This window comes from Lottia gigantea, assembly GCF_000327385.1.
Source record: "Lottia gigantea unplaced genomic scaffold LOTGIsca_62, whole genome shotgun sequence".
NCBI classification, from domain to species: domain Eukaryota; kingdom Metazoa; phylum Mollusca; class Gastropoda; family Lottiidae; genus Lottia; species Lottia gigantea.
In genome coordinates, this window is record NW_008710115.1 from 1,334,690 (window position 1) to 1,357,963 (window position 23,274).

Genomic DNA, 23,274 nt, shown 5'->3' on the forward strand with positions numbered 1-23,274 from the left:
TAGACTAAGGAATAGGGTATCTAAAAGCAAGAAAGGAATTAAATGAAAGGAAAGCATCTAACATGATAAAATGGAACTTCTTACCCAATGATGAAAATAATGAGGTAATCTACAACTAACCTGTATGATACATTTTAACTAATACAGTTATAACTATAACTAATATTATCGATGTAACTAATAAGACACCAATAATTATTGACTTTAATAACGTAATCTACAACTAACCTGTATGATACATTCTAACTAATATAGTTATAACTATAACTAATATTACTGGTACAACTAATAAGACACCAATGACTATTGATGGTGTAGAACTACTTGGTTTATCACCATTCTGATTATTAGTTTTTGTTTCAGCAAGGGCAGGATAGTCTTTTTTCTCTGGTACTGTAACAAGATATTTTAAATAAAGTTTAAGAAGAGTAAGTTTTAAATCATTATGGACCATATAAGTTTGGTCATGGGTAGTTATCGGCCTAGAAAATCTTACCATGACCATCTTCCATTGGACAAAAGAAAGAATTTTTCAATGAACAATATTCTATTAAATTGGAAAATAGGTGCAACTTCACTTTCAGTCTACAATTACTAGTATTTAGAATAATATGTCTATACAATCTGCTCAAAATGAAAGGTTCAGGTTTTCAAAATTAAAGAGTAAACTTACCACTGCCTGCCTTATGTGACATAATAAACTTCCAAACTACTTTATCTAATTCTGCCACATATACAGAATGATCCACTGAATTCACTGCTACATCATGTGGACTATTTAACCCCTAGAATTAATCAATTGTTTCATTTATATATTAAGTATATTTCAGTTTTCTCTCATCTAATGAGTAAGTGTTAGGCTGATGATTTTATAAATCAGATAAATAAAATTTCCAAACTGATACCAGAGGTTAAATGTAGGCTCAACTTTGCTTCAGAGACAATCTTCCCTTGAAATTGTAATAAATGTAAGTACCTGAGGTATATTCCAAGATTGTAAAAGTTTTCCTGTTTTAATATCAACAGTAAAACCTTGAACCACTGTCTCCACTCCATCATATACTGGACCATTTACAGCAAATAACATACCATCTACAATAAAACATACATTAATATACCATCTAAAATAAATCCTACAATGATACACAATCTAAAATAAATCATACAATGATACAACATCTAAAATAAATCATACAATGATACACTATCTAAAATAAATCATACAATGACACAACATCTAAAATAAATCATACAATGATATACCATATAAAATATATCCTACAATGATACATCATCTAAAATAAATCATACAATGATATACCATATAAAATACATCCTACAATGATACATCATCTAAAATAAATCATACAATGATATACCATATAAAATAAATCATACAATGACACAACATCTAAAATAAATCATACAATGACACAACATCTAGAATAAATCATACAATGATACATCATCTAAAATAAATCATACAATGATATACCATATAAAATATATCCTACAATGATACATCATCTAAAATAAATCATACCATGACACAACATCTAAAATACATCCTACAATGATACATCATCTAAAATAAATCATACAATGACACAACATCTAAAATAAATCATACAATGATATACCATATAAAATACATCCTACAATGATACACTATCTAAAATAAATCATACAATGACACAACATCTAAAATAAATCATACAATGGTATAACATATAAAATACATCTTACAATGATACATCATCTAAAATAAACCATACAATGACACAACATCTAAAATAAATCATACAATGATATACCATATAAAATACATCCTACAATGATACATCATCTAAAATAAATCATACAATGACACAACATCTAAAATAAATCATACAATGATATACCATATAAAATACATCCTACAATGATACACTATCTAAAATAAATCATACAATGACACAACATCTAAAATAAATCATACAATGGTATAACATATAAAATACATCCTACAATGATACATCATCTAAAATAAATCATACCATGACACAACATCTAAAATAAATCATACAATGATATACCATATAAAATATATCCTACAATGATACATCATCTAAAATAAATCATACAATGACACAACATCTAGAATAAATCATACAATGATATACCATATAAAATATATCCTACAATGATACATCATCTAAAATAAATCATACAATGACACAACATCTAGAATAAATCATACAATGGTATACCATATAAAATATATCCTACAATGATATACCATTTAAAATAAATCATAAAATTGTATTCCATCCAAAATAAATCATATGAAAACATCAACCAATCTATATACTACTGATAAAAATCAAAGCAAATGCAAAAATGTTTATAGGCTGAACACAGATTATTCGTAATTTTTTTATTAAGTTCACATTACACTACAACTGAATTAATGTCAAATGTAATGCAATCACTTGTATATGTAACTATAATTATAATACAAAATAAGATACATACCATGTAATGGAGTATATTCTATAGCAAACAATCTGGAACCAAATTCTTTAACTTTAATAATATGACTAAATTTTCCTTCAAAATCAAAACATTGTATTCTACCATTTTCTCTATCAGCTACACATACCAAATTTTTATCTTCAGCTATGGTAATAGAATGAGGAACATCAAAAGCTCCATTTGGTGGTTCACCATCATCTACAAACACAAAAACACAACTGAAAACACATACAATTTCAAATTTTGGAACAAATCAATTCAATCAAAGAAATTCTAAACTATGTATAATGGAAAATAGAAGTAATTTTTTTAAATGTTACCTGTAGCAAACAGATCCTGTGTACCAAATTGTTTCAGAAACTTTCCATCAGCTGAAAATTTCATCACTCTACCATTACAATACCTAGAATATAAGGTGTTGTTTTCCATCAGGAACTGTCGATTAAAGTATTATATAGATAGATACAATTGACTGTAATTGTCAGTCATGCCAAAATATCCCTCTGTGATTTTCAACTTGGTATGTTTTCCATAAATGACTTTCAGGGTTTCTAAGACATTTTCTGTGTATCAATTTCCACCACTCCCATGATCAAACTTCTGTGAATTTTGTAATTTTACTAAATTCAAATGTTTATGCACAGTTATCACAATCTTTTGCATTGCAAACAGTTAAGCATTTCCATCAATTGGAATAATGAAAATAAATACATCTAAATAGGCTATTTAATCTCTCTGCTCATATAGATACATATCTGAAACATATGTCAGTAGCACAAGATAAGCTCTTATGAATTATATTATTTGTCAACAAAACTCTTACACAAATCTCTACAATAACTCGGATAATTCTGGACATTCATTAATTTGAAGACCCAAATTTCGACCGTGAGCTGTGAACATTATTAATGATTGGCTAATCTAAAAAAATTCTGATTTCTGAGACTAAAGTTTGATTGGTAAAAAAATGTCCCTTTAAAATCATAACTTACCCATCAGAAATAAAGAATTCACCAGTAGAAAGAATAGCTATATCTGTTGGTTTACAGAAATGATTCTCATCTGATTCAGGTTTAAATCTTTCACCTAGTATTAAATCAGGTTTATCTTTACCAGCTGGAAACCTCATAGCCTGTAATAAAACCCAGCATATTTTATTTCATATCTTGTATCTTGTATAGAAAATTCAATGCAACCTAGTTTCGTATTTAAACTGCTGTTTTCAAGTTTTTAAAGAGTCAACACAAGACTTTCTTATGCGATGACAAGATAAGTGAAATGACGTTAAACTACTTTTCTGCATCTAATTCGGCTAATGAGGACAGACAACACCACGCAGTATGCAATAAGGGAAATTTTATAGGAACAGCAGCATAAGACTCTATCTTTCCATCTTTCAGTTGCACAGTCAACAGATTTATTGTCCCATAAATTAGTAATAGGATGTACTTAAAAGTCATTTTAAATTAAGAGATCAAAAAGAACTTTTGTTGAAATTATGTGGTTGTGGTTACAAAAACATGGGTCCAAATAAACTTTTAAAATATACCTGATGTAAAGCCACATCTGTTACCCAAATATTATCATTGTCATCAACAGATAATCCATGAGGCATAAAGAATCTGAAATAATGTTTAATTACATTGCACTTCTTTCACCTAAAATCTCGCAATGCAAAATCAATAGGTGAAGATTGAGCATAAAAAATTCCATTCAAGAAAGATTAGAAAATTGTTTGATATATGGTCTTGGCTGAATGTCATTTTTATACAGTAAGAGTTTGTGATTATATCAATGAAGGCTTGATCCTGAAATTCTACAACCTACCTGATATCATAAAAAAGTAAATGCATCACATTGCAAAAATATAAATCGAAAAAATCTAATTAAACTTACAAATTTTCACCAAAAGCTCTAATTAGTGTCCCATCTTTATCATATACCAATATAGTTTTTTCTGGTATAGTAGCAGTTTGTAGAGTAAATACATTATAGGCATCAAATGAACTGAAAAACAATATCATAGTTAGTTGCTTTAAAAGGTGTTTGAAATTAAGTCATCACTAGAGGGTAACAGAATGGTCAGAACACCTATCTGACTAATATATCTATCAGTCCATGGACAAATACCATTATTATGTTTTTCAGTTTTGACACTTGCTAATGAAGGTCTAAGCACTTTCTTACTAATCCAAAGGTCAAAGTCATAATTCAATGGATATTTTCAGATCAAACCTTCAGATAATTCCAATGTTTCTCATTCATTGTAACAACTGTCATAAGAACAAGAGTTAGAAAATTACATAATGCCTCATTTGCTCCAGTCTATGCATGTTAAAAAAAAGACTGAAAAAATGCTGATGTCCTTATGCAATTTTCCTGCATCTTCATCAGATTAATCAAATTAAAAAATGTAGAATCTGATTGTTTCTGATCCTCTACTAATAAAGAAATTTTTGAGTTGTAAACTACTTACTCCCATTCCCATTTTCTAGAACCACGATGAAAGATATAAACATTTCCATTTTTACCAGTTGCTACACCACTAACTTGTCCTAGTCTATGACCAGTTGGCCATTCTTTATCATAAAATAAATCTGTTTCTATAGCAACTCCTGTAAAAATTTATTCATTATTAGCTGGAGAATGTAAACTGTTTTTAAGAGGGCTCAATTTCAATATGTATCACCTATCAGAAATAAAACCTGACATATGTTTACTTTACAATCAAAATTAACATACTATTAAAGTTTAGCCTTCCATAATTTCCCAACCATTATGAACTTTCAGTAATGATTGATGTGAGATTGTGTTGTAAACTGATGTTAAATTTGAATTTTGAAAAGTGATACTGCAATTAAACTGTTTCTGTAAAACTAAATATTAAGACAAATCTATCCTATCTATTCTTTTCAAACTTCAATGCATTTAGATATTTAAGAAAAGAAATTGAGAGAAAAGTGAAATATTTCCTGAAATCAGATTTATAGTAATCTATAAGACAAAACACCCAGATGTACAAATTTTCAGATCTTCAAAATTATTGATCATTCTTATACACAGGAGCTATAACAGTTACCAGTTAGTTGCTTTTCAATACAATATCTACAATTTGACTAATGTATACTAAATTTAATCTAAACTTTGCAGCAAAACAACAGATATTGTAGCAAACAACAAATATCATAACAACACAACAGATATTGTAGCAAACAGCAAATATCATAACAACACAACAGATATTGTGCATGCCTAATAAACATCAAAATATATCAAAAATATTCTATGTCTATAATCAAGAAAACAACATTCTAAATAATAAGCTATGTCACCATTCTAAATGCTTGACTGGTGAAAAACATGCACTAAACTGATAGAAGTCATGTTTGGATTTATTTTCACTTGAATTTTGTTTGGTTGAAATTTCTAGTTTATAAAGCAATAATATTACTGCAAAGTTGGAGGGAATTGTGTAAATTGATTTTTAAGAGCAATCTTAAAATGGAATGGTGGAAAATAGTTATTCATCTGACTTCAAAATTGTGCTCTGACAGCATTTCAATAACAAGGATTCTTCCTGTGGTCAATGCATACGTACATCAATTTTAAAAATAACTGAAAGACCATGAGTGCATGGCTTTAAGTTCTTAAAATTCAAAATCATATTTTGATTACAAACACACATGTACGTACAAAAGATCTTACACAGTTAACAAGCAAAGTGTAAATGGGAAGATATTAGAATCTAGAGATATGATTACACTATACAGGCAAGATACAGATAGGTACAATATAAACTAGTCTTTGTCATTCAAAAAGCCACAACATCAAGACATACAGATGTCAAGACACTTACTTGTAGAAGATGTTGTGGCTAATAACTTAGAATAGGCTCCCTTTAAAGCTATCCCACCTTCGATAGTGGTTGTTTTAACAGTTGTAGTTGTTTGTAAAACTGATGGGCTATTAGTTTTTTGTGGCTTGAGATGAGAAAACCCTTTAATTTGATCATTCATTGCCATGAATTGTTTGTTACGATTTCGACTTCTGCCATTTTCAACTTCTGGATCGAAATCATTTGCATTTGTGTCATAATTATTCCAACCATCATTTTCACCATAATCATAATAGTCCTGACCATATCTTTTACGATAACGTTGGTTATTGACATTAGCTGGATGATCAAATTGATAGTCTGGATAATCTGTACCAGGATAAGGTCTGGATTGATGAAGTCTATTGTTATTACCTGTTCCTGTAGATGGAGGTGTTTGTGCCTGTGGATGATGGTGATGATGACCTGCCATTTCATCTAATAAAGGATTAGGAGGTAGTCTGGTATCTGAGCCAGCGGGTAACTGGTCAACTATTTCAGGGTATTGTGAACCACCACACTGGCCAAACGTTGTTTCAACTGATGCATCCGTGTAGAACATGGTATAAAAGTTACACATTTCATCTTTCCCAGTTGGTCTAAAAGTAGGTTTACATTAAATCAATCTAATTTCCATCAGATACAATTTTGTTTCCACTTTTTGCATTTTCTTTAACAAAAAGTATAAATGCATATTCATGTGACTCTCTTCTCGAGATAAGGAAAATATTTTGGATATCTTTTATGAATATATTTCCATCCACATCAAATTTGATTAAAATCAATACATGTATACACTGTCACAGTGTTCAGTACAGTACAGTACACACTATGTACTGGTAAATATTTTTATAAGGTGAAAAGCAATTCTAATGATAAATAACATACCCTATATATGTTGGTGTGTCTCTCTGTGTAGAATTATATGTACATCTAGCTAACTATAAAAGAAAAGAGAAAAACTCCAAATCAGTCCCCATTACAATCTAATCAACAAAATCAAGATGGTTGTTTTTATCAGTTCTGTGGATGATTATTTTATCATCTGTGATCTGACAAAATTGTTATAATAGGTTCAACATTACTAAATATGACAAATGAAAATCACGAAAGTTTTCCTCGCAAAATCATGAAGTTTTCCTAGCCTAGACACGTCTATACAAAAACAGACCTTCCTGGCATCATAAATCATGAAAGATTTTCTAGAATAGACATGTCTATACCAAAAAGACTTCTAGCATCATACTGTATTCTAAATTTCAAATATTATAAACATGATTTGAATAAATATAGACATACCATATTGTCTCCTGGTTTCACTGTGATTTTTTCTGTTACAGGATAAAATGCCTAATATACATAATAAATACAAGTAAATTTTTATTTAAATTTTGCTACTGGTATGTATATTCTTATATCATCGATCTTAATTGCTCTACATTTATTTGTAATAATAGGTTCCATAAAAACTGTTCCAACATTTCAGAGGTTGAACAATGGAGGACAGTTATGTGTATTTAGTCAAGACTTCAAATGAAAAAACATTTTACAAAGATATTTCAGAATTCAAAATAGATACAAAACATGAAATCTAAATAGGTTATAATTTGTAAATTATTATAATTTATATCCTGTAAAAAATATATCTAGTGTGAAAAATTAACCTACTTAAAACTTACCTGAGGCCATTGTGGATTACCTTTACCAATCATATAATAAGTTTTATTATATTGATAGCCAGTTATTACAGTACCTAAAATCATTTCAATCATATCATTGACAATCTTCAATATTCCTTCAAGGGGTATATACTTGAGTTAATATCTCATCCAATATATAGCGGGTGGTACAGGACACCATTTCATTATAATATATTCATTTGTAATATAGCATCAAAGCTAAGACCATAATATTTTGGCCTCATTTTCACATATTAGACAATTACCATACTTTTAAAATTTCTTTGTCAAATGGTAACTTCACAAATAATACTTAAAACAAATTTCAAGAATGAAAAGGGTTATCATTTTTTCTGGACTACTCAATATATAAAGACTACATCTAAAGATCAAGATAGCTTGCCAGGTAAGGTAACATACACCCACTGGCAGCTGTCAGAAATGATAAAAGAGTCTTTAGTGATTAAAGTATGAATTTTCTCATATTAAAGAAATTTTAATAGTTTGAATTCAATGATATATATATTTACTGTCAGTTATTTATGCTGAGAAATTTAAAAAAAATCAGTATCAATAACCCAAATACATCAAATTATCGCATCAATATACATGATCAAACCATGTTTCATTAAAATCAATTGAAAACTGTAGTCTCTATTGTGTTCACAAACAAATTTTGACACGTTTTTCCTAAGTCAAGGGCAATAACTCAAAGACCGTTCATCGAAAGAACATCAAATTCGACCAAGATCTCATCAATATAAATGATCACACTAAATTTCGTTTAAATCAGTAGAAAACTGTTGTCTCTATTGTGTTCACAAACAAATTTTGACACGTTTTTCCTAAATCAATGGCAATAACTCAAAATCGTTCATTGAAAGATAGTCAAATTCAAACTTGACCAAGAACTCATCAGTATAAATGATCATACTAAATTTCATTAAAATCAGTTGAAAACTGTAGTCTCATTGTGTTCACAAACAATTTTTGAGTCAAGTCAAGGGCAATAACTCAAAAACGGTTCATCGAAAGATCGTCACCTTCGAACTTAACCAAGATCTCATTAATATAAATGATCACACCAAATTTCATTAAAATCAGTTAAAAATTATAGTCTCTATTGTGTTCACAAACAAATTTTGACACGTTTTTTCTAAGTCAAGGGCAAAAACTCAAAAACCATTCATCGAAAGATCGTCAAATTCAAACTTAACCAAGATCTCATCAATATAAATGATTACACCAAATTTCATTAGAATCAGTTGAAAACTGTAGTCTCTATCGTGTGCACAAGAAATGTTGACGGACCGACGGACAGAGTCAACTGCAATAAACGTCCACATTTTCATGTGGGCATATAAAAACGGTCTTTAAAACTATATAATTGTTAACTGATAATTTTAAATCAGACCTACTTTCTGTGAAATTATATAATGGTAAACTAATAGACCATTAGAATATTAATTAAATGGTCAATTTACTGTTAAATATAAATACCATATGTGATATATAAACAATCACACATTAAAATAATCAATATTAATATCATTCAGCCATATACACCATGTAACATTATAATTTATCATTATCTAGTTCAATTATTCATTCTAAATATGCATGAAAATCTTTAATAAATCTAAGACATCAAGATTTTTAATCTTTTTGAATGATTGAATCAATAGTTGCAGTAACACAACAGTGTTATTGATGTAGGTCTACTACAAAGTCGCCAAATTTGGCCTTCATTTTAAATAGAGCTCACACAAATGTAAGAAAATTAGAATTTGAATCTATTCTTATTCAAGGCAGATGTTACACCAGTTACTAATTTCCTGTTTAATAGCTTCACTTCATATTCAAGTTTTTAAGACCTAGGCAACATGTCATCTCCACAAACTGCAAATGTCATGTAGAACTACAATAGACCTAGGCAACATGTCATCTCCACAAACTGCAAATGTCATGTAGAACTACAATAAAATTGTTTCATTTTGACATATTACTGTAAATCAAGGGTCAAAATATGGGATTAATTTAACATGTCAAGTTTCATTTAATCCATATAGAATTTAATCTTTTGATTGGCAGCAAGTGGCAAATCTTTGTGTTAAGACAGTTATATATTTCCAGACAGACAGACAGGCGGACAAACAGACAAGAGGCCACGGCTATATAGGGTGATTACAAACACTCACACCAAGTTTTGTCAAAGTCCATCAAGAAACCAGCTCTCTATCGTGTCCACAAACAATTCAAGAACAAGGACAATAACTCATAGTAAATATTTTTCGATTCGTCTGACAAGACAAGAAATTCAGTTAAGGATACTATGGTATATAATGGTATATATCTATAATCTTATACTCTCAAAGTTATCAACTATCTACAGTATCTGAGTAACTCAGATCTTTTTCAAATTTGATACTATGGATATATTTGTAATAAAATATTGTTAATAAACAAAAATTGACAAAATACTGGTTGTTGATAAAAATACCAGTAAATGAAATCATAGTTTATTTAACCACAAGCTAATACATGTATATCAAATCATCACAGTACAAAAAGTTTTTTGATAAACAGTATGATATGACATTTATACATATTATTATATACAGGCTTAATCTATCTTAATCTAATTTCTTGTCTAGTTTGAAAGTTATCAAGTGAGCTAAATGTACTTCTAATGAATAAAAGCTGATGCAGGTTATATTTCCATATCTTTATCATAAAAACGTGTTTTTGCATTTTGTATCAAGTTGGTTTATTTTTTGTATAAATTGTATGTTCAGCATAGCGTAATTGCTCAACTTAAAAAACTATACATTCAACACTAGTGCCAGTATATATTCTATAACTGTAATTTCATCAAAACCCCAAAAATTTACAGCAAGTTTGATTAGCATCTACATCACATTTGATTTCAAAGTCCATAAAAACTGCTTACCTAGCTCATGAGCATGTGTTCTGTATGCAAAAGGATGTATCTCTGTTTTTCCGTTATATTTACAACTGACATCAGCATGTACAACTAAAATGAAATTAATTTTAATTTTGACAGTGATAATAAGACTTTAATATGGTAGAAATTGAAATAAATAAGCCTTGTACTTCTACTGCCAAATTAATATTATACCAAACTTTTTTTTATTAGCTTTTATTTTTAATATAGCCACTGTAATCAGGGTCTTAGGACGAGCCTCCTAACCATTCCTCAAAATAACATTTTGACCTAACCTGATGACCCTGACTTTAAATTTCATTGGTTAAAGCAGGGTTCACCAGGTTAGGTCAAAGCATTATTTTGAGGAATGTTTAAGAAGCCTGTCTCTAGTTATGTCAAAAATATAAGCTGATAAAAATGGAACATCATAATTTTAATTAGACTGGCACCTCTACATGACTCTTATCTTGATATGTAGCAGTTATTACAAATTATTTATATTCCCCCCACCCCTGACCTTGTCAATGAACCAGTTATAGTGTTTATCTTTCCTTAAACTGAAGTTTGTAACTTGACTATATGGAGTATGAATACATCTCAAAGCAAAACAATGACTCAATCTCAGAATAACCACTTATATAAAACAGTGAAAATTGTATTAATAGAAGCATCTGAATATAAATATAAGAATTAACATGATATTAATAAACAACATTATCTGCACAATGTTTTCAGGTAATTTGAAATCTGCAACATATGCGTCTGTTATTGAAAGAGTTTTTGTTAGATATTTGTGGTAGGATATATATAGGAAAAGGCAATTTATCAGATTAACTACCATATGGTGCAAAATATCATATCAGCATAAACAACATAGTTAGAAATATTGTGATATACTCTTACTCAATATTGTACAGCCTAAAACAAAATTCTTTCAATAAAAGACATAACATATTTTTCAACCTTGGACAACCATTCTAGGATTATAAATAAAATAATGAAATGACTGACCTGATTTATGTGGGGGTATTGTTATAGAATATGACATCATTAAAAATATACCAGCTACATATTTCTGTCTAAAATACAGAAAGGAATTCTAATAATTCTATAATTAATAGTTATACTTGATTAAACAGAATACAATCAGATCTGTACAACATGACATGTACAATGGTCATTATAGAATCAAAAAGGGAACCATACATTCAAAAGGGGTTCAAAAGATTGTTTTTTGCTTATGATGTAAATAAATGGCCCTTTCAGCTTTTGTTTGCATTTTTCAGTCCAATATGTGATTCCTCTTATTCAAGAAAAAATTCTAAACCTGTCACAACAACATCAAACCAAAATTTTTTGTCATAATCTGGTCATTTTTCTTCAACGGCACTAACAAACAATATCAGAGTCAAAATACTGCCCAAATAACCCCAAAAAAGAATAGAAAACTCGTCAATTGATAAGTGACATAAATTCTCAGAAAAGATCTCCTATTACTGATACCAATTTAGTGTAGTTTCGATTTGAATAGTGACATATTGAAAATCTGAAAATGACATAATGTAAGCACAAGATGTTAATTTTATAGTGTGGTCTATATATTAGAGGTGAAAACAAGTTAAAATAATTAGATCAACATACTTCTGTCTTGTAACATATACTCTAATACCAGATTGATCAGGATCTAAAAATAAATAACAAAGAGTATATTACAGAACTTGCTTAACTTAAGATCTATAGTTGTCTAAATACTGCCTATACCAGGTGACAAAAGCACTTTTCATATTAAAACCTCCAAATCAAACCCAAACTAGTTTAGACTATGACTTGAAGATAGTTAAAAAATGGTGCAACTCTGATCAAAGATATCATGATATAAGTAATATCTGCCCATGAGAGTGACATCCTGAACTGGAACAAAGAACTTAAACTCCTCTAATCCTCATCACTCCATGTTTGGGGGGACCCTTGATTTAAAAAAAAATCAGCACTTACTCAGGGATTAAAGCTCATACTATAAGCCTATAATTATTTATTTACTTACATGGTGAAGAATGAGCATAATGAATCTGTAATACTATATTTCTTATTGTAGAACCTCCACCAACTCTAAATCCCACATCTAAAAACATCAATTATACTATTTTACTCTAACTGATCATTAGTCAAGATATTTTCATACATACAGACTATAAAGAGTTTATGATATGCCCATGTCTCTCTATGTGGATGCATATTGTCTGTTATAATGACCCTATGTCATATTTCTGATTTCCATCAAGTAATAAGTATTTGTATACATTGATTAAGATCAAGTTTTTCAAAATAAAAACTATTAACATTGTCGCTAGTTTTCTAAAAAATAGTTCCCTAACATTGACTTCTATAGAGATATATTGATTACCATACAAATAATACACAATGATCTTGTATTGTGGACTCTGGTCATTTCTGTCACATAGTCAGTTGCCATTGTTCATAGATCGCAATTGATATCAAACATAAAACAGCTATCATTATAACTACCTTTTGGTAAAACTGTTGGCGGAGCATTTTTGGCCCAAGCAAACATAATCTGTTCTCTACTTTTACATAATGGTGGACAACCCCTGAAATATTATAAATTATATGTACAGTTATTTAATACCATTTACTTCCAAATTCAAAATGTAGCAAATGTTCCTGATGCTTTTTCTGGACAAAATTTGAAAAAAAAAAATCTCTAGCATCAGTTTAGATGTTAGACAAATTTCTCTAAATATCAAATTAATTAATTAATTATTAATGCTTTATACAACAAATACATATTCTTCAATAACAAGATACTCTTAACTTACCATGTTGGTGTAGTCAAAGCAGGTCCATCAGAACAACCAAATAACAAAATGTGATGTGCTGTACTTGCATTAGCTAGTGCTTCAAATTTTACTACAAAAATGTTTTCAAATTTGTTTAGGTCCATTAATAATTAAAGGCTTAAAAATATATTCTTAAAAATGTATTGCTGTCAATGGATAAATAGTAATCCAAGTCTAAAATATCAGCTATATATATATATTCATAATATCTCTATGTTAACATAGCTAATGGCTGTCAATCTCATTCAAATTTCACAATTCAGTTTCTTATTTTCTCCATCTAACAATCTAACAAGTTTTCTACCACAGCCCAAGTTGTATCCTGTTATTTTTAGCCAATCAACCATATCATGTAAGACATATTTCATGATAACAATGACAAATTAAAGGATAACAAAACCCAAACTAAAGCAATATGACAGAATCTTTGGTTTCACAATCACACAATTACAGGTCAAGGGCTTGAGTGTTTATTATTTAAGACTAAAATATTGGCCAGTTCTATCGGCTGTTAGAGGTGAAACATTGGCCAAATTAATGAACTGGTAGAGATCATCAAAGTTATTTAAGGCTAAAATAATGATCTTGATTATTGATTGATAATTTCTCAAACTCAGTAAATTGACTGTGTAGTGATTAAAGCTCTGATCATGATATTGAAAGGTAAAAGATAAAATATATTGGCCAGGTGAAATGCACTAGTCAAAATATTGGTCAGATACATTTAAGGCTAAAATTTTCCAGATACTCAGAAGTCAGAAAGACAAACATATTCACATGGTGAATTGGAGTGGTAAAAGATTGAATTTTGTCTTGGTGTAAAGCGCAACAAAAAGCTAAAATTTGAATTAGGTATCTTGGTAAATTACATTGACAAAAGCTAAGATATATTGGCTACATGTACTGAGCATAAATCAGCAAAAGATTTGAACAGTTGTATTGAAAAAAGTGAAATATTACCTATATATACTTCATCTTGTGGCATTTCATAACTAGCACAAATATAAGAATCATCCTAAAATAAAATAAATAATTACTGACTTTATCAATATACTTTAATTCTAGATAATCTCTAGAATTATATTCCTGGATTATAAAGAATTAAGATCAAAAACACAGGAACGACAAGAGTATTAAGTCCTACAATAAAACAATGTCTAAAAGACAAATCAAAACAAAGCATTTGCGGAATTTTTAAAACTTTAAAGAAATGATCAAATGCAGAATTCTCTAAACATTACGATAAAACACATACAGTTTTATATTCTAAAAATAAATTCTTGTTGTTTGCAATCATCAAGATTATAGTTTGATTAATAAGGTCAATCTTGAAATCAATTCATACTTCCTAAGTATAATCTGTGTCAATCTGTCGATCATGATCAATCATTTAATCATTCACAATTATTTTACCTTACTATTTCAAACTTGGTTTTTTACAATTTATGAAAAATATATTGACCATCCTTTAGATCAGTGCAAATTTAATGCAAAAATACCAATTTCAAGAAAAAAACGTTAAACACTTCTCCATACAAATCCTATCTTTTAGAATAGTTTAAAAAATATAAAAAATTCTAAAAGAATTTCTTCATTTTGATTTCTATTCATCTCCAGAGAATAGTACAATATTAGTAAAACTAACATTAAGAAAAACCTACATATTGTTGAACAAAGGGAGAAAGAATATAGTCACAATTTTTATCAAGCTGGAAAACACTTCCCCCAAATAAAAAAAAAACTTACTTTATCTGGTATAGCATTCTTCATGTGTAAATCAATAGTTTCTACATCCTGTGGTAATCCATTTTCTTCATCAACACCACGTTTATGTTCTGTATGTAAGGTGGCACAATACACAGTATAACAAAGCACATACAATATGGTTAACTTAATCCATTCACTAGCCATGATGATCACTGATGTGTTTCAATTTTAATTTTTTTTTATCTTTTCCTTGTCACTTTGCTAAAATTAAAATCAGTTTGGTAATTAGAGTTTGATGGATTAATTAGCCTAAAGCTAAAAATAAACCCAAACTTAGTAGGTCCTTGATCACACTAAATACTTAACACTAATGACCAATATTCCATATTTTAAATTTACAGTCAAATATGAAGTCTGCAAGTAAATATTAAAGGGATTTTTAATGAGTATCAAGAGCACTGATAGCATCAATTTGCACCATTCCAATCTTCGGTCAAACATCTGTAGGTCTTGCAATGCCACTAAAATTAAGCTTTATGAGGTCACTTTCACAAAAGCAGCTTTTTCAATAATGATGTCCTAGAAGGGTTAAGCTTATTGGAATAGCAAGAACCACCATTGTCTGATTGAAAATTGGAAAGGTGCAAATTGATGCTATCAGTGTCCCCAATTCACATAAAAAGTTTAAAAAAACCTCTATAAAACATCTTTAATAATCAAGAATCCTGTTTATATTATAGTCATGATGATGATTTTAATATGAATAACTAGTATTTCTACAGCAGTAATAGATGGTTATTATTTTAAACAATTTAATTATAGTCCAATTATAAAGGCTTGAATATAGCAAAAGTCGTTTATTTAATCACTAATTAATCTTTATTAATTTACTCTTTATAAGATTTGAACGACATATCGAAGCGAGGAGCACAATTTTTTGTTATAATTTACTCTTTGTTTATTTATTTTATTCAATTTACAATATTTGTTATTTATCCTTATTCTTTGACTATTACCTTTTTATCACAATGTGCCTTTTTATAATAACTGACCTTAAAGCCAATCTGTTATTATTGGCAATCTATTCACTTTTAACATACATTTTTTTTTTACATAGACTCTTCCAATGCAAATTTTTCAAATCAAAACTCTATAAGAATGGCATTCTTAACCATATATGATAAAGACACATTGACAGCAAATGTTCAGTTTTGAATTATCTTTATATATATTTTGACATGTAATAAGGTTATTTTGACCGCAACATTTATAGGAAACTATGTTAAACTATAAATAAAAGCCTCATTTATATCACAGATATCTCATAGTTATAATATAAAACAAGCTGAGATTAGAAACATTATAAACACTTTTAAATAGAATAGAATGAGGATGTTATAAACTAAAACTTTAAGCTGATTTATCAATATTTTTAGTTATACCTGTATATATATCACAATGATATCGGGTTGTTGATTTGGAACAAAAAATTAAACAAGAGCAGTCATCTGAAAAGATTCCGTAACAACAAATTGTATAGTCTATGTACAAATGGTTAAAAGCAATAACTCAAAATTCATTAATTGAAAAGTAGAAGTTGAAACCACCCTATATCTCATCAATTTAAATAAACCTACCAAGTCATATTGAAAACGGGATAAAAATTATTCAAGCAATAACTCAAAAAATAGAATCGGATCAAAATCATTGTAAATTAGTTGATTTCCAATGAAAAAAATGACAGTAATTAATGTGACTTGATAAAAAAAAAGGCTTAGATCTGAAATATATATTAGATTGTATATATATAAATTGTAATCATACCACATAAATTTAAAAGCTGTATCATCACATCATATTTAACTTGTGTTTAATCTATCTACATCAAATCAATAAATATCATATGAGCTTTTAAATGATGTTACCAGTATGAATATCAAATATAACAATAAATAACAAACAATCAAATGCAAAGCACAACTTATGAATGTTTGTTGAACATCAATTTAGATACACTTGTTGATAAAGCCATCAATCAAACAGTATGAAATTTTTCAGTCTAACTAAAAAAGATATTTTTATTGTGTAATTACAAAGAACACTGACAATGGTGATAATGGTGAATTGTTGTAACACAATATGAATCTATACATTGCAATACAACATGCCATGTTCGGCATATTGTGTGGCAATACTGGGCATACCAGACAACTTTACATCAGATGCAGGCTGAAAATAGGAAAGTTGTCTGAAGATCGCATACTGGTAGCATGAAACTCAGAGTATCAAGATGTCTTTTTAAGGTTTTGTCTTAATATTTCTATATCTGTCTACAATTGACGTATTGCGCACTATTTCAACAGATAAAATATTTAATTCCTAGACGAAAACAGTAAATCTACATACTATATTACTAGTAATAATTTCGTTATAATCTGAAAATTACATCCGTAAAAGAGATGGAAATGCTATATTTTGTGCATATGCACATATCGCAATATGTATGTATAGTATAAGGAAAGTATAAGCCAAGGCTATAGTCTATATGATACATTATGTATTGTGGCAATACCAAGCACTAATGACACCTAGAAATTTAAATATGAATGCTTAAACCTTGAACGTTTCAGAAAGAGGGGGGATTCCATGTTAAGATACTGTGTTGATACTTATACCCTAATCCAATGGAATACCAACAAAGCATTCCAAACACTTAACAAAACAAGTGGTTGCCTAGCAACATACACTTCCCTGATAAATTGGTGGTTGCCAATCTATGTCAAATCATACCAAAAATTTAATTTGTCCAAGATATTGTTGATGTAATCAAACAAAACTTCATTAAAATCTTCTGACATAAACTGTCATCTCTATTGTGTTCACAAGCAACAAATTTTGATGTGTTTTTACTAAGCCAAAGGCAATAACTCAAATTCACTTCATCGAAAATTTGTCAAATTCAAACTTGACAAAGATTTCATTGTAATAGATGGCTCCACTAAATTTCATAAAATCAGATGAAATCTGTAGTCTTTATAGTGTTCACAAAAAATTAGGATGTGTTTTTACTAAGTGAATGACAATAACTTAGAAACTGTTAATTGAAACTATCAATTTTGAACTTGACCAAGATCTCATCATTATAAATGATCAAATCATTTTCATTTAAATCAGTTGAAAACTGTAGTCTCTATTCTGTTCACAAATAAATTTTGTCACGTTTTTTTTTTTTAAGTCAAGGGCAATAACTCAAAAGCCATTCAACAAAAGATCGTCAAATTTGAACTCAACCAAGATCTCATCATTAAAATTGATCACACCAAATTTCACTTAAATCAGATGAAAACTGTCTCCTCTATTATTTTCACAAACAAATTTTGACACGTTTTTTCCTAAGTCAAGGGCAATAACTCAAAAAAAGTTCATCGAATGATCGTCAATTTCAAATTTGTCTAAGATCTCATCAATATAAATGATCACACCAAATTATATTAAAATTAGTTAAAAACTGTGGTCTCTATTGTGTTCACAAACAAATTATGGACGAACCGACACGAGGCAAAACATTATTACCTACAACAACCACATTATAACATAATTGTAATGATAATCAACATGCAAGTCTATAGTCTACATGATGAATGACAAACAAAATCAAATTCAGAAATCACAGTGATCAGTGTCACAAACTTGGAGACCCCCACCTTTGGCTTTATTTTTACATTCACATGTCCATTCATCATAGACCTTACCTTACACCCAGAATGTCAACAGAATACATATATAGTATCCATTCCTTATACAAAACAAACAGGATCCAAATAAATATCGTCTTTGAAAATATAAAACCCGGATATAACAAAATATTAAAAACTACTCCACTGCACCACTCACTAAAACTAGGCCATGAGAAGAGAAAACAAAAGTAAATCAAAATACTTACATATGTTTAATTAATTCTGTAAGTTTATCGACATTTTTTAATTTTCACTGATTAATAATATGTAGAAATAAACAGTTCTTCTGACATTCATAAAACACTATAGCGTTTCGGTTAAAAATCAGCAGGAAATAAAGTCTTGAAGTTCTGACAGGTTAATAAATTTGACAACAATCTTCATTTCCGTCTTGGACTTGCCCAGAATGCACTAGATTATAATTTTTTTTATGAGTTAAGGGAGGTAACTCATTTTATCAGGTGCCCATTGACATGTTTAAATTCTCACTTAACTATTTGTCTGCTGTTCATTAGACAAACATCGAATAAATTCAATATTATGATGATCAATTAGGTATGATTCTAGTGTATTTTAATTTCAGATCAATTCATCGGCGAATATGGTATTTATAAAACATAAAAGACATCTTGCCAGATTTGACTGAACTAAGGGAGGTGACTCCCTACTAAATGATTTACAACGAGTATCACAGAAACACTGTTATACCCATAATATCCAAGATAAACATTTATATATCCAAGTGAGCCATAATATTCCGGCTCACTCTAAGCTTTGAAAGTATCAGATGACTCCATCAGCATAACTATAAAAATGCACAACAAAAATATTGATCTATGTTTTCAATTTATTTAGTGGTATTTTACATTATCAAAATGGCTAAAGAAGAACAAATTTGCAGAATTGTTGGTACTTGGCCATTCTCATTCGAAGCTGTTAAACATGCATCTACTGTTATACAAAAGAGTAAAGGCGATAATGTGTGTATTGATGCGGTTGAAACGGGTATAAACAGTAAGTATAAACCTATCCCGTTCCTTACCTTCTGTACAGATTAAGGGTGAGTTGGCGGTGGTGACGGTCAATTAATTATGATCATAATCAGGCAAAGTTCTTTGTAGGACTGCGATGTCGTTCTGTTCGATTTCCATTTCCAAACGACAACTTATTGATTTTCATTACATAATAAGCCGATAATTCACTGATTAAATAAAGTAATAAATTGGATAACGTATTGATTATTTCAGTACACACATAATATACGAGCCGGGAACATTCTGATCACCGAAATTGGCTTGTAAGTTTCCCACGTTCCACGGTGGGTGGTGAATGCTGTTGAACTGTGTTTGTGTGTTGGAGAAGTGGGGGGATGGGGGGGGGGGGGGGGGACAATCAATAGGCCGGACAAATTGGGTAGGTCAATGCAGACCCCCCCTCCCCCATCCTCCGCCAAATACTTTGAGCTAGTCAACAACTATTTTGTTTTTATAGAGATAGAGAGTAATTCAGATTATGGTATATATTTTGTTGGGTGTGGTGGAATCAGAAATAAAAATGGTTTCCTGGAACTTGATGCCGCAATAATGCATGGTAGAAATCTTGACTATGGAGCGGTCACAGCAATTCAAGGGTACTTCTCCTCTATTTCACATCATTAATTAAGTTGTAATCCGTACGTAGACAGAGCTGTAATTAATTCGCATTATAATTTTGCGAAGGTCTAAGGGCCACCTGAGCCACATCAGTCCCCCGAAGCTAAGGGTTTCATGATGCAATTTTGACAAATCCGAAAGGTGTTTTATAAATGTTTTGTGCATTTGCCTCTACGCTATTTACGGCCTTGATTATAATAATCAAAAAGCATAAAAGTACACACAAAACTCGTTGCTGTAAAAAAGATATTATTTCTCTTACCAGGATTAACAAACCTATATCAGTTGCAAGGAAAGTAATGGATAAATCTCCGCACAGTATTTTAACAGCCCAGGGTGCACAACAATTCGCTGTTAAACATGGCTTTGATTTAAATCATGATTTGATGGTAAGAAAACTATCGTAAAAAAATACATTTTATGAAATTACCGTCTTATTTTCAAGGCAAAATATTATCAAAGCAAAGCCTCTGTCATAACAACCCATATCGCCTTTCCCACACACCCGATATCACTGTGCCATTAGATATACCAACTCAACATACAATTTACTACTGCTTCATTGGTAATTATTTTCAGGATATGATAAATGAATTCAATAATTTTTATTTCAGATACAAAAATTAGATCCAAATAATAGTAAACCTAGAGGGCACGATACTCTCGGTCTTATCTGCTATTTGAATGGTGAATTTGTAGTAGGTAAGCCATGCTGTCGATTCTGTTGCCATCACTCGCATACATTCAACTCATTGGAGGTATATCGATCAGAAAATTGTTCTAGTTTATAATTATAATCTAAATATGATAAGTACAATACAATATGTTATTATTGAACTTTTTCATTAAATTTACGAATCCATGTTCCAAAGTTTCCTTCAAAATTAAGCCCCCTTACTAACCTCTCTGGCTCGTGACCCTCGGGTTTATACTGATGCAAAATCTGATGTCATAGCTTCTAATGATGTATTTTTCTATGCAGGTGTGTCTACAAGTGGAATGGGTGGTAAGGAAGCTGGTCGAGTTGGTGATAGTGCTATCTGTGGCGCAGGGTTATATGCTGGTAAGGCTTAGATATACTGTGTCTAGAATTGTGTTTTATACTTTAGATACCTCATTAGCCATCATAAGAGGATATAATTATGATGCCTCAGTCGTTGGTAATAATTTGAAATTTCTATTAAGGTCTTCATTGACTGTTTTAATTCTCACCACAATTGCACAATCCAAACTCCACTCCAATAGCCACTCGGATATTGTGTACTGGCAATATCGCCATTTTTCGAATACAGTATGTGACATATTATATTATAGATAATGAAGGTGGGGCAGCATGTTGTTCTGGAGATGGTGATTTAATACTCAAACATTGTCCAGCTTATCGAGTGGTCAGTTATTTGAGAATGGTAGGTTTCTTTCAGTTCGTAAGCCGTAATCCTTTCTTAGATATGATGGTCATCATCCAAACCCGAATCATTCGAGAAAAAACAATAGAAATTATGTACGGCACTTTTTACTTGTAATTTGCATCCCTGTTTGCCATTCATCTAATGATAGCAGGATGCATTGATCTGACCAACCTTACCTTATTTCAGTGCAGAAATAGCAGAATTTAACGGAAAAAGGATACAAATGTGGCAACTTTGATGTTTATCTGAAACTTAAGGTAGAATTTATGAAGATAATTGCTTTATAGGGTTGGAAATCTGAAGATGCCTGTAAGAAGGTTATAACAGAAATTATGATAAGAAGTAAAGATTTTATTGAATTAGTTATTATTGCTGTTGACAAAGAGGTATTCTATCCTAAAATTATCTTAAAAAAAACTAGAATAATTGCACTCTGTATATACCAATATATATAGAATTAAACACGACAGATAATTTTTTTATTATATTTAAAATCCCGCATCCCTGGAGATTTTCCAAAGGGAGGGTTTTAAATTTTAAAAAAAACTCAAGGGAAAGTATTGTATCTGCTGATTATTTTTTATCTATGATGAAATAAGGGGCGCAACTCGTACCTTTAAGAGTCTGTCAGTTCATCATCCAGTGTGCAAGACTTACTATTTGTAAGACTTTGAAGATACAAACCGTGAAGATGTGCTGGATTTGGCGTCGCCACGTGCCAAATAGATCTCAAGGTAATTGAGTGTTGTTGACAAGCCCACCTTGATAGGATGTCTAATTAGCAATGCTGAAGCGAACCGCTCAAACGCATCATGCGCCTGATACTATCCTCATTGTTAACCAACGTCCTCTATATTGCAACTAAATCCATTAATCTTACATTCTGTGGAAGGGACG

The 23,274-nt window shown here is 30.0% G+C and overlaps 2 protein-coding genes across 2 annotated transcripts; one reads left to right on the forward strand and one right to left on the reverse strand.

The window, feature by feature from the left end:
* Positions 1-656: 656 nt before the first annotated feature.
* On the reverse strand, positions 657-14,884 carry LOTGIDRAFT_128636 (hypothetical protein; the record flags this gene model as incomplete). Its single annotated transcript, XM_009064408.1, has 19 exons — positions 657-785; positions 977-1,092; positions 2,515-2,712; positions 2,835-2,917; positions 3,507-3,646; positions 4,064-4,136; positions 4,411-4,521; positions 4,991-5,093; positions 6,671-6,987; positions 7,277-7,329; positions 7,688-7,738; positions 8,068-8,141; positions 11,018-11,101; positions 12,026-12,089; positions 12,652-12,698; positions 13,059-13,136; positions 13,541-13,623; positions 13,852-13,942; positions 14,833-14,884. Coding segments are annotated over 19 exons (1,947 nt in total), but the record flags the coding sequence as incomplete, so codon positions are not given.
* A 4,895-nt stretch (positions 14,885-19,779) lies between these two features.
* LOTGIDRAFT_235285 (hypothetical protein) lies at positions 19,780-22,832 on the forward strand (the record flags this gene model as incomplete). Its single annotated transcript, XM_009064409.1, has 8 exons — positions 19,780-19,871; positions 20,172-20,330; positions 20,808-20,946; positions 21,234-21,357; positions 21,583-21,670; positions 21,951-22,031; positions 22,283-22,374; positions 22,665-22,832. The coding sequence occupies exons 2-8, from the start codon at positions 20,192-20,194 to the stop codon at positions 22,830-22,832; spliced, it is 831 nt and encodes a 276-aa protein (XP_009062657.1). The 5' UTR covers positions 19,780-19,871; positions 20,172-20,191.
* Between the last annotated feature and the right edge of the window lie 442 nt (positions 22,833-23,274).